This window comes from Coturnix japonica, chromosome 4, assembly GCF_001577835.2.
Source record: "Coturnix japonica isolate 7356 chromosome 4, Coturnix japonica 2.1, whole genome shotgun sequence".
In the NCBI taxonomy this organism is placed as follows: Eukaryota; Metazoa; Chordata; class Aves; order Galliformes; family Phasianidae; genus Coturnix; species Coturnix japonica.
Window position 1 is genome coordinate 73,044,688 of NC_029519.1, and position 12,446 is coordinate 73,057,133.

Here is a 12,446-nt window from a genome sequence, read left to right on the forward strand (position 1 = left end):
CCTCTTGTCCTGTCACCAGTGAGAAGAGACCAGCTCTGCTCTCACTGTAAGCACCTTTCAGGTATATGAAGAAAGCAATAAGGTCTTTCCTCAGCCTTGTTTTCCCCAAACTAAACAGTCCCAGTCCCATCAGCTTCTCCTCATAGGGCATAAAAGCCCTTCATTAGCCTTGCTGCCATTCTTTGGACCTGCTCCAGCGCCTCAATGTGCTTTCTGTACTGAGGTGCCCCAAACTGAACGCAGTACACAAGGTGAGGCCTCACCAATGCTGAGTACAGGGGCAGGGTGATTTCCCTATTCCTGCTCATCACACCATTCCTCATACAAGCCCACATGCCATTGGCCATCTTGGTTTCCTGGGCACACTGCTGGCTTATATTCAGCTGATTGTCCATTAGTACACCAAGGTCCATTTCCATCAGGCAGCTTTCCAGCCACTCCTCCCCAAGCCAGTACAGTTGCCTGGGGTTGTTGTGACCAAAATGCAGGACCCAACACTTGGCCCTATTGAAACTCATGCCATTAACCTTGGCCCATCAATCCAGTCTATCCAGGTCCCTCTGTAGTGCCCTTCTCCCCTCAGGCAGATCAGCATTCCCTCTCAACTTTGTGTCATCTGCAAACTTACTGAGGGTGCACTCTATACCCTCATCTTGATGGTTAATAAAGATGTTAAATAGAAGCATCCCCAGTACCGAGCCCCAGGGACACCAATCGTGACTGGCCGCCAACTGGATTTAACTCCATTGACCACAATTCATGATCCACTATTGTGAGCTAGGAAAATGTTTTCTAACAGAATTTGGATGTAATCTCCCCAGCTCTATTCTCCTTTGGTTGATATTTTGCTGATTTTACAATTGTTAAAAGTTGGAGGGATAATCTTATGTTCTTCTTAATTGTGTGAATTGTGTCTTGGAAAGATGGCTATATATCTAGTGGTCTTCCATAATAATAGGTGGTCCTACTGGATTATGATGCATATACCATAAACTAAGATCTCTGATATTGATTGAAGCAATTTCAACATGCAGTTGTATGTACTGCCAACTTCCTGACCATGTACTGCACTCACATAAATTTCTGTAAGTAAAGCCCATTCCAGACATAATTTAGGATCTCAGTGGACTGATCATGTAATAGAGTCCAGTTGTTTGGGGCAATACCATTTCTGTTGTTAATGTATTAAGGCTGTGCTAATCCTGCTTCTCTGGCCAATTCTAATTTTGGGAAGCTACGTTCTCTGTGTAATGTATGATTAGATACCAATGTGAGGATTCTTACATTAAATGTCATGCTTATTTATAGTCATTCTAATTACCATGTTAGTTTCATCCAGTATACGTGTTCTCTTGCTCTCTGCAGGTTTCCTTTTTATATAAAAATCCATGCTATTCAAGCTCTCAAACTCTCACTTGCTAGTTCTCACACATAATTTGGAATTGTTTGTTTGAAATTGCTGTGTATTTTGAAAGACTGTTGTACACATCTGAGCCTAAAGAGTAACATTATTTGGGTACATTGACGTTTAAATATCTTTCAGAAAATGGAAGCAACTAAAATGTCTCTGACAGAGTACTTACAGCTGCCAAATTACCAGTGGAGTTTTAGCTTCAAGAGTGTCTGAATACTACCTATCTCTGTGTGCCTAGTGCTTTCGATTGACTGCCTATACATGATATGGTCATTTAGAGAGAAGCCCAGCCATCTGAATCAAGACTAAATTTTTGAGTACACATTTGCAGTCTTGTGCCTAGGTTGTGCACACATGAAAAGTGGGTTAAATTGCACTAGAATTTCTGTGCACATCTTTGGATTTATGTCCTGAGACAGTATATGTTAACAACCCTGTAATATCCCAGTAGTGAACATAAGAGCTTTTTATAACAGTCCAATTGAATTGAACTTGAAGTATTTTTTCATCTTTCCTGAGTCTGTTTTCCTTCAGTCTCAGTCTTAAGTTAATTGATCACATTTTAGTAGTCATATCGTAGATAACTTGCTGTAAATTTATCTAGAAATTGATGAGTTGAGACTTGATACCAGTGTCCAGTCCTGGAGAAAAAAACAGTCTTTATCCTGAGAATTTCAGATTGTGGCTCTGTGATGCAGGTTATGGCATGCAATAAATCTGGTGCTTTGATGTTTAGGGTGATCGTTGCATCATGGGTCAACAGAGGAGCTTTCGGAAGAGGAAGATTTCATCATGGTGCATTAAAGGGAAAAGCTTCACTTCAGCTCTAACGTCCAAAATCTGTGAATGTGCGAACTCTGATTTCTTATGGTGAGTCTGTCTGTGGACCTTCAGATTCATCATTAGTGAAATGCTATTTAGAGTTTGAGGAATGTATTTTCCTCCTTTTGCACCACTCTGGCATGGCTGTGATAGTTTTGAATAACAGGTAGCTTATGAATTTGTTTTTGTCTAAAGGTGTTGCTGTGTTTTAAGTATTTGACTTACCTGACTGAAGAAATCTCCATGTTTCTCTATGTTGATCGAAACTTGATAAATGACTATTGAATTGATTTATGGGGCAATGAAACCCATCTTTTTTTTAAAGAAAAATTAAAAATTAAGAAAAATTGAGAAGAAATGGTTCTGAATGGCAAAGGATATCTTTTAAAAATCTAAGCTGCCAAGAAAGTTAATTTTGCAGAAGTGACAGAGTAATTACAACCATTTTTGCCTGCATGTGTATTCAGCTCCCACTGAAACTACACTCAGAACAGAACTTGCTTCGTCAAGCTGTGTGTTCCACCTGTAGTAGATACTTTAATTTATCTTCACCTTTAAAGAAATAGTGTCATCTACCCAAAATGGGTTGGAGAATAAGGTGGCGATAGTAACACACTTGGTGTTGATGTTTTCCAGTGATTATGGGTTTGAGCGCTCTGCACCTCTGAAGTCACAGTCTAGCAAGTGCTTTGCTGACTTTTGGTTTAACCCAGAAGCGCCTCCTGAAGACTGTGTGCTGGGGCAGGCATACACCAGCAGCAGTGGGTAAGTCAATTTGGGGTTTGACTGGCTTGCACAGGCTTCTGTAGTGGAGGAGAATGTTCTGACCAAGGACTACAAAAGTGCCTTCAAGGAAGTATAAATAGGGAAAACTGTAAAAAAAGCAACCAAAATAGGAAAATGCAAATGGTAACTGTTTCTGGCTCAAACTTATAGATCATGTAGAAGCTTCCTACAGACTAATGTAAGAGCAATGTTACTTTACACAATCACAGGAGTTCAATAAACTAATCGATTTGAGAAGAGGGAGAGCTGTCTTGTTCCCAATTATTTTTTCTAACTGCCAGGACAGCTAATAAGCATTGCTGTGCTTCTCATATGAGTGCCCATTCAAAGCCTTTTTTTTTCACTCCCTGCTTAAATCCGGTTAATTACTCAGAGAAGTAAGCAGTGTCTCACAGAACTTTCCACTGTCTCTCACTTCCATCAGTTTAAGGAGCTCTACAGAGAATGGATTATTCTGCTGGCCATATGGAATAATCAGAATCAAAGTAAAGCTTTAGTAACTGTAAACAATAATGCATAGAATACACACTACAATGTAGTCTGACGTCTGTGCTGAGAATAACTTGCAGCTGGCATCTATTCTGGCTTATCATAACATCATCTCTGTCGGTTGTGGAGATGCAAACCAAATGATGAAATGTCAAATCTGGCAATAGAATCACAATCTTTGTGTATATTTGCCTTGCTGAAGAAAATGATGCCTTTTGGGTTGTGGCTGACAGCTGTGATATACAGAGTTTGAAATCACTGAAGTGAAATCTGACTTAAATTTTTAAGGATGTTTAAAAATAGCATACCTGATTGAAACTGATCTGTAAATAATTGCTGCACTTCCAAGTGTTTCTTTATTAGCTCTTCTTATATTCACTCATAGATTCATCAAATTATTTAGGTTGGAAAAGAGCTCTAAGGTCATCAAGTTCAAGCTTTTATTACTACAATGTGAAATAAATGTTATGTGTTTTAAGAAATGCACAGGTTTGAGAACAGTATATAAGTGATTGGTTCTGGGTTAATGCAGAAGTTACTTGCTTTGATTTATTTCTGATCTTTGGAACTTGAACCAACTACATGTAAAGCACTAATAGAGTGGGATAGGATAGAGGCCTGAGTTTGGCAGTACATGTGAGGGAGCCAAGACCCCCAGAGCACTGAAGGCTATTGAAAGCTAGAAGAGGGTGTGGTAGAGAGAACAGCAGATTACCCAGCTCTCAGCAAACTGTTCTGGCATGTTTCTGAATTTTAAAGGGAGACTCTTCCAATGCATGCAAGTGAAATCCTGATTGTGCTCCAGTCCCACTTTCTTCAACAGATTTCACTCAGTAGAAGCAATGTCCTTGAGCAAAAACTTTTTGCATTATGAGCTGATTTTGGTCATCTACAGCCTTGTCTGTTTATGAACCTAAGAAATATTCATTAGCTACTGTTGTGCTCACATGTGGTGCCTCTGGTAGTGTTCTACTGCATGCCTCCAGCTCATTGTGCTCACTGCTTACTGTTTTTGCAGGTACAGAAAAGTTGTTTCTAATGTGTGTGAAGGTGGTGTAGACCTGCAGCAGAACTTAGCACAGCATTTGTGTCCACTGATTGCTCCCAAGGGACTTCAGATCAGCATCAGAGGAGAAAGCCTGGCTGTTAAGCCTGGGGAGGACATCACCTTCATTGTCAGACAAGAGCAGGTAGAAATTAATACTGGCTTTATGAAACTTTATTTGCTATTTTTAGGGTTCATCTCTCTCCTACCTGCTTTGCTGCTGAATGAGATTAATTTGTGCTTGAGACAAAGATGAATGACTCTAAATACTGAAACTTATGCTTCCAAGAGAATCAGGCAATCCTGTAAACTCAGTGAACCATGAAGTTCTGTCCAGAGAAGGGGACTTGCCTCCTCAACAGCTTTTCTGTTATTATTCCTTAAATGCTTCAGCTAATTGGAAAATCAAAGGGACTAAATTAGCAGACTCTCCTTCAACTGGAAATTTCATGTTGCATCAGAGAAGATCAGAAATGCCGGGAACCCTTGATATTCTGGCTTTTGAGAATCTGCCTTTCAGCCTTCCAGAAAAGAGTCAGGCAAAGCGTTACAGAAATCAGCAAATACCGCAGCATAAGAACATTTATAATGTATTAGTTATGATGCCAAAGGATTTTTTTTTTCCTTCTCCTTTTTTTCCTGTTTATTGGAAGAGACAATACCCTTAGGCCCTGACCAAAGGCAAGGAGTAACTTACAGATGTGGTATTTGCCCTGGGCATGTTCCTTAATGCTTGCATTTTTAGTATTAGGTTCTAACAGTTGTGCTCCGGTTACAGAAGTATTTCCTGACTAACCCCAACTATTTGCAAAAAAAAATTGAGGAAAGTTGGCAAATCTGTGTGACAGAAGTTGGGCACTTGACATTTATTCCTATGAGGGGATCTAGAGGGTGATGTGCAGAACACAGCTCTGCCTAACCCACCTCAAGTTCTTGTTCCGAGGACTTGCAGAGCACTAATGGTGGTGCAGCAAGTCTTGCTTCTTGCACTTTTCTCTAATTTGATTTGAAATGTTTGCTGTAAGGCTAGAGCATTTGATTCTAATTTGGAGTCAACAGTTTTGATTGGCAGTTTCACTTTTTTTCCTTCCTTTTCAAACAAGAAGTTCTGAAGCCTTCAAGAGTCTTTGTTGGCAATGGGGAAAACTCATATAATTATTCAGTACTCTTCCAAAGTCGGGAATCCTGAAGGGAATCCCCATTTTTTGGTAAAATCTGCTTGGTGAACAAAACTGTAAAGGAGATTCAGAGGAAATGTAACATTTTGCTGCCCCCTATGGCTGAGAATAATACATACACTTGAAAGTCCTGGTCATTAGGATTTAATACATACAATAAAGCCTTCTTAACAATTAGTGAGTTTAAGAAGCATTCCCACTAAGATGAACCAAAAATACTACTTTCTTTCCCTGCTGAACAATATTATGGCTTCTGTGAAAGTGCGCTTCTGAGTGCAGGAAAACCAGACACCAGGGAATAAGGAAAGCAGGTTTGGGGCATATTTGTGCAGTTTGCAAATGATCTTGGAAATAATAAGAAGAAAATTACTTTCTTTTCAAATTATTTGGGCTGGATTGATGAATAAATAACTGTACAAAGGTCATTTATTTTTTGTGGAAGTAGTTCTTTTAAATTCCTTTTCTCTGTGTGAATCATTTGCTATCTGTCCACCTCTCTCTGTCTTTCCTAATAAGGAAAACAGAAATGCCATCCTTTTTTTGGAGACAGTAATCCCACCTTTACATTAGGGGAGGTATTAGAATAAAGAGAAACTTGCACATACTGGCTTTCCACACTGATTTGTGTCTCACCTGGAGAAAATATGCATGTATACTTGTTAGCATAAGAAAGAGCTAACAAGAACTATTTGCAAGCTAATGTCATCTAAAGAGATGCCACTTACTGGCATGTTGCTGGCAAGCAGACGTCTTTTTAGCTTTAAACTTTAATAATACATTCTCTTCTGCTACCCATCTGTTGTCAAAATAAAGATGTTATTCGTAAAAAAATATATATATTCACAGTGAAGAAGCTTTCAAGGTCCTTTATGTGTGTTGAAATATGATGTTAGGTGTTTGATAACCCTACAGGTTCCTTATTCTAAGTGCTCTCCTACAAGATAAGTAATGCTCTTTCATCTGATAAAACATGGAAGAAAATCAACCGAACTGCAGAATTATAAATGGAGGAAAGGAGTGTATTTTTCTTTCCTTTGTAATGCAAGCATTTGAAAATTCTAGGCTTTGTTACCTCCTTTGATTTTACATTAATGCTGCCTTTTGGAATTGGATTTTGATGCAAAACTATTTCACAGATTGGCTTATGGGAAAGTGAGGTGATTTTTCTGTACTTCAGGGGGTGTGAGTCCTTGTCAGATCTGATTGCCGTTCAGCTTATTTGATGAGTGTATACATTCCTTTCCTAGAGGAAAAAAATGATTTTTAAGTGAACACTATATTTTCAAAATATGAAGGATTTCCAATCAAACTTGGCCCTACAGCCCATTTTAACTTGCATGGCAGTAGTGACAGTGTCTGTGAGATGCAGGCAGGAGCATATTGCTGAAGACAGAGGAAGAAGGGCAAGTCACTAAGGCAGTGCTGCCAAAGGTATTAAGAAAGTGCTGCTGCTCACAGCTAAAATGAATCTTCCTTTTACTCAATCCATATGGCCAGTCCACGTAGCACAGACCTGACTTCTCTCCTGAGCAGACACACCGTGACAACATGAATGATGGGCTTATATTTGTCCTCTGACAACAGTATCAGTCATTGCAGTATTTTAGGCCTGAGTTTAGGAAGACGGTGTTGTTTAAAGGAGCACTTAGCAGAAGTGCAATGAATTGTAAATTATGTGAGATGCTTGATGTGACAGAAGTATTTGGCTGGTCTCTTTACTACACTCAGCTCAATACTCTGCTTTGTTAAGCATGCATATTGTTTTGCAGAGTAGCATGCCAGTTCTAAACATGCTGGCAACTCCGTATATGCAGTACTATTCTGTAAGAGCTACCAGCCTGTATTCTAGGTGTCGTAAATTTGACACAAGGAGGGTGTAGTTAGAAGGTTCTATGAAGATGGTCTAAGCCTATTCTGTTTTATAATTGCACAAGCCAGAAGTTCACTGCCAGTCAGTTACCACAGGTCACTGGATAAGCAGTAGTTTGGAATCACCAGATCATAGCTCCAGAACTTGGAGCTGCCCTGCACATTTATATTAATTAATGTCCAGAAGTATTAAGATAAGAGCAATGATATAAGATAAGAGCAATGATATCTATGTCATACATCTTGGCTTAGTGGTCTTGGGTGTTTTGTTTTTGTTTGTTTGTTTGTTTTAAGATTAAGCCTTACTGAAGAAAGTTAGGTATATCTCTGTGAGTGCATGCAGCATTTGTTACTCTAAAATCTTCTCAGTGAGTTTACTGGTTTTAGTTAAGCTACTGCTGTGGAGTCCAAACATTTGGCTGCTGCTGGAAGTGACGTTGTGATTCAGAGAATGGTTAAAACAACATGTGCTGTCTGTTTAGGTTCTGACCATTTGAAATGTTGATGCATTCTCCTTTTAGGGTGATATATTGAATACCAAGTACCAGGTGGATCTTGGCGATGGATTTAAGGCAATATATGTGAATCTTACAATGACTGGGGAACCCATTCGTCACCGTTATGAGAATCCTGGGATTTACCGTGTCTCGGTGAAGGCTGAAAACGTTGCCGGACACGATGAGTCTGTAGTATTTGTCCAAGTCAACTGTAAGTTATCTCTTTGGTTTTCTTATTTTTACTGCTGCATACAAATGTTGTAGTAGCTATGAAGCATTTAAGAATATTACTGGTCACTTTTAGGAAAAATACATTTTTTTTCATGCAATTCTGCTGTGGGCTGCTAGTATAGAAATTTGTAAACCTAATGTAGAAGCTCAGAGTTAGTTTTGTTTAGATTTGGGAGAAAAATGGTATATTCATCTTTTAAATAGTATGCATTCCTCAGTCCAGTTCTCAGATTTTACCGCTCTTCCTGACTCAAGACCTTGTTGGCAGACTTAGCAGCTAAAATGTGGAACTTCAGGCTTTGTCTTTTTATGCTGTAAGAAGCAAGAGAACAGACCTATTGATAAAAGTGTGTGCTCTTGTATGACTTTCAAAAAGCATGAATTGATGAAAGGATCAAAATCTCAGCATTTCTAAAAGTCAGGTTACTTATTAAAGTCCTTAACTCTAGTTTTAGGTAGTTAATTCTTACAAAGTTTTAAAGTATTACTTGGACTTAACTTTGTATTGACATGCAGTATAATTTGACTTAGGCCTCTCCCTTTCTTCTTAATTAAGACCTAAAAAAATCTCATTGAATAGATTCAAATGAAAAGAATAGTGAGACACAGGGATATCACACAGTAGCGGACTTAATGTGCCTCAACCATCTCTTAATTGAAATAAGGAAGGGAACTCATAACTGAGATAAAATTTTCCTCTTCCTTTGAGAGTCAAGACAGCTATCACTTTGTTTTCAGATGTGTCAAAAATATTAAACAAGTAACATTCAAGGAAAAGATATACTCATTTAGTATTCTTCGGTTGTCTATTTTTCCCCTGATGTCAGTGGTGTCTTCCATACTAACAACAGAAAGCACTGGAGCCACATTCAAGTCTGTGCACAAAACTACATGTTTTATGTCAGCCTGTCTGGTGGCTGCTGCTGTTTCTTCTTTTTGCTCTTCAGAGCCTGAATCCAGAGTTTCTGTTTCTGCTTTGATTAATAGTCAGAGCCCAATCCATTAATGCTAATGGCTAATCTCCTATTAAAATCAAAAGGAAATGATTGAAGTCTAATTTTCCATCTTCATTTCATTACCTATTTATTTATTGTTTTGTTGTTGTTTTTTTTTTCCACATAATTTGACAACTGCAGAGTGCTCAGACTAACTACAAATTTTTTACCTTTACTTTCTAGTAGCATCTGAGTGCTTAGAAGTAGATTAAGCACAAAAGTTGTTGGTAGATCTCCATAAGCAATGAATGGCAAAAACTCTATAACACCATCTCTCCAGGGAGAAAATCTTCATGTTTTTTAGGAAATGACAAACAGTAACAAATGCTGATCGAAAGCTGAACAACTCCTTTCTCAAGATATGTTCTGCTTTGGCCTGCATCTAGTTAAACAGTTAAAATAAAAATGTTTTCTGCAGTGGATTCATAACTTTTATTTTACAAAAATACAATGGATGGGTATTTAGAAGGATTTTGGTGCTCAAGTGCAGAATCAACAAAATACTGCATGCAGACTTGGATGATTTCAAAGCTCATCTTGAGCTTCGCTATTAGTGCTGTAAGCGATCTAAAAGACACGTGAACACGTGTTACCCAGCATGCTTGAATAAACACTTCAGATGGGGTTTAAACTGTTTAATTTTTAAAGTAAATTACAGGATTTGAGGAAATTAGCTGGCACTAATTAACTGATATATCTGTCATCTAGAGAAACACTAATAGCTGCTCAGGGGCATTTTTCATTGTGGTGTATCATGCAAACAGAAATGTCCAGTGTCCTGTTTTCACTGTATTTTCATTAGATATATTTCCAGATAAATGTTATAGAGGACAAATAGTAAAGGAAACATTTTTAACTCCTATGAATTTTGGTTGGTAGGGGAAGCCTGTAATGCAGGACAAATATACACATCTCAGCCTGTGATCCATGCTTGATGATACAGATCACAAACAACTTTTTTTATAAACTATAAGAGAAATTAAAGCAAGTCTGATAATATATATGTGAACAGATTACCCAGAATAAAAAGAACTCAGGATTAAGTAGGCATACATTTTCTTCTTCATGCCACAAAACCATAACAACTATAGTGTGTGAATATGATTTTTTTTTGACAGAGTGTAGAAATTGATATAGAGAAAGAAGAAGCTTAGAAAACTATACTGAAATTGTAGCCTTGTTAAATACAAATGAAAGTCAACTTCATTCCTCATTATGTACATTCAAGATGCTTTGAAGGTTATTCAAATATATTATGGAATTATGTAACTGAGAAGAAGAGTAAGACCTGCTGTAATTATTAGCTCTTTACTATACAGAAATGGTAAAATGTTGATTTAAGAGTCAAACAACTTCTCCTATAAACATTTTGAAAAAAGGCAATAGCCTTGCTCAAGAAAAAACCATATCTCAGGATGATCAGTTTCCTATGTGAGAATGGAAATGCATGGCAAAATCAAAGCAGTGGTGTAGATTCCTACCAGATGTCTTTATTTTTGCATAATCAGTAAGACAAGATATTTCTAAGAGAAGAATATTTAATGGAATTTATACTATTTCTGAATTTTCCTCAAGATGCCAGCATCAGAAATACCATTTTAATTCAGTTTTGATAAAGAAGCTGTTGAAGAAATCTTTTCTTTATAAAAACAGTGTGTCTTTAGATTCATGTGGGTGGTTATGACTCATCAGCAAAAATGCAGAATGAAAGGAGAGCCTTATGTTTGGCTGAAGAAGCACAAAGTCTGACTGAAGTGAGGTAGGAAAGAAGGGTATGATCAGTTTAGACAATTTGCTCTCAGAGAAGTTTAATCAAAGTGCATTGGAAGTGAATGGAAGTGAAGTCAGTCAATTAAAGAGAATAAGAGAAAGGCCTTGAAATAGTGTTAATTACATTTAAGTCTGAACTGAAATGAAAGACATTTTTATGAATTAAAAGATACATTGAGTAGAGAAAAAATTATGGGTTAGTATTCACTCTGTTTAATTAATGTATGAATCACACTGGTATCTTGAATAGATATTGCAGCTGAAGTTAAGAAGTTGTAGTTATCACATTTATGATATTAAAAAGCTTGTACCTTCAGACATTCTGAAAAAGATACACCTGGAGACCTCCGAGACAAAGATGATTTTCAATTAATGCTGTTGTGCTTTGGAACAAAATATGCCATCAGTATAAAATCAGATGAAATCATTTTAATGACATGTTTCTTTTATGTGTTTTATATATAAATAATAATGTTTACAGCATTTGTAAGGGAAAGTTCAGAAAGAAACAAACATAATCAGAAAGCACACTTCCAGGGGCTCTCTCTCTTGATTTGCAAATAAATGCATTTATTTTAAAGCATGCATTAATTACCTTATGTGAAGTGAGCCTAACAGCTGATATTTTATAATAAAAATGAACACTCAGCAACATTATTATCCATTTTTCTGCTTTTCACTTAGCAGCTTGAGATTTTTTAGATTTCTATTCATTTGATCTTTTTATTTTTTTTTTTTTCCTTAAAGCAGATTGCCATTTTCATTTTGTATGTGTAATACTTGCTTATACTCTCTAAAATTTAACATACACAACAAAAATGCACAACATAAAGGTGCATTTTGATGATTTGTTACATTGCTTACCTGTTCTTCTATTTGGGTTTTGTTGTTTATTGATTATTATCATTATTATTTTAATATGTTTATTTTTGGTTGAAATGAAGTCCTTCCAATTATGTCCATAGCTTTCAACAGAGATGTAAAGGCAGGAGAGAAAAAGTAAGTTCAGGACCTTATGTTGTAAAGGTGATAGACTTCTGGAAAAAAAAAAAAAAAAAAGAAGTTGTTGTATTGATGCATTCAATGATTTAAACAAGGTTTCAGTGATGTTTTGGGAACTTTTTCAGCTCCTCTGCAGGCTTTAAATTTAGAAGTGGTACCAGTCATTGGCAGAAACCAGGAGGTGAATCTGACAGCCATCATACTGCCTAAGAACCCTAACTTGACGGTCTTTTACTGGTGGATAGGCAACAATCTTCAGGTAAATGAATGGTTGTGACTGACATTATTTTTGATCTCTTTCCAATAAAAAATCTTCATGACACCTTTTAATTTATCATAGAATCATAG

The 12,446-nt window shown here is 37.1% G+C and overlaps 1 protein-coding gene across 1 annotated transcript in view; it reads left to right on the forward strand.

Annotated features, from left to right (window-relative positions):
- The window catches only part of SORCS2 (sortilin related VPS10 domain containing receptor 2), a 509,530-nt gene that overhangs the window by 467,047 nt on the left and 30,037 nt on the right, over positions 1-12,446 (forward strand). The window contains exons 16-20 of the mRNA XM_032444044.1: positions 2,151-2,284; positions 2,873-3,001; positions 4,530-4,701; positions 8,125-8,311; positions 12,224-12,357. Coding sequence (XP_032299935.1) covers positions 2,151-2,284; positions 2,873-3,001; positions 4,530-4,701; positions 8,125-8,311; positions 12,224-12,357 — 756 coding nt within the window. The remainder of the gene's footprint in view (positions 1-2,150; positions 2,285-2,872; positions 3,002-4,529; positions 4,702-8,124; positions 8,312-12,223; positions 12,358-12,446) is intronic.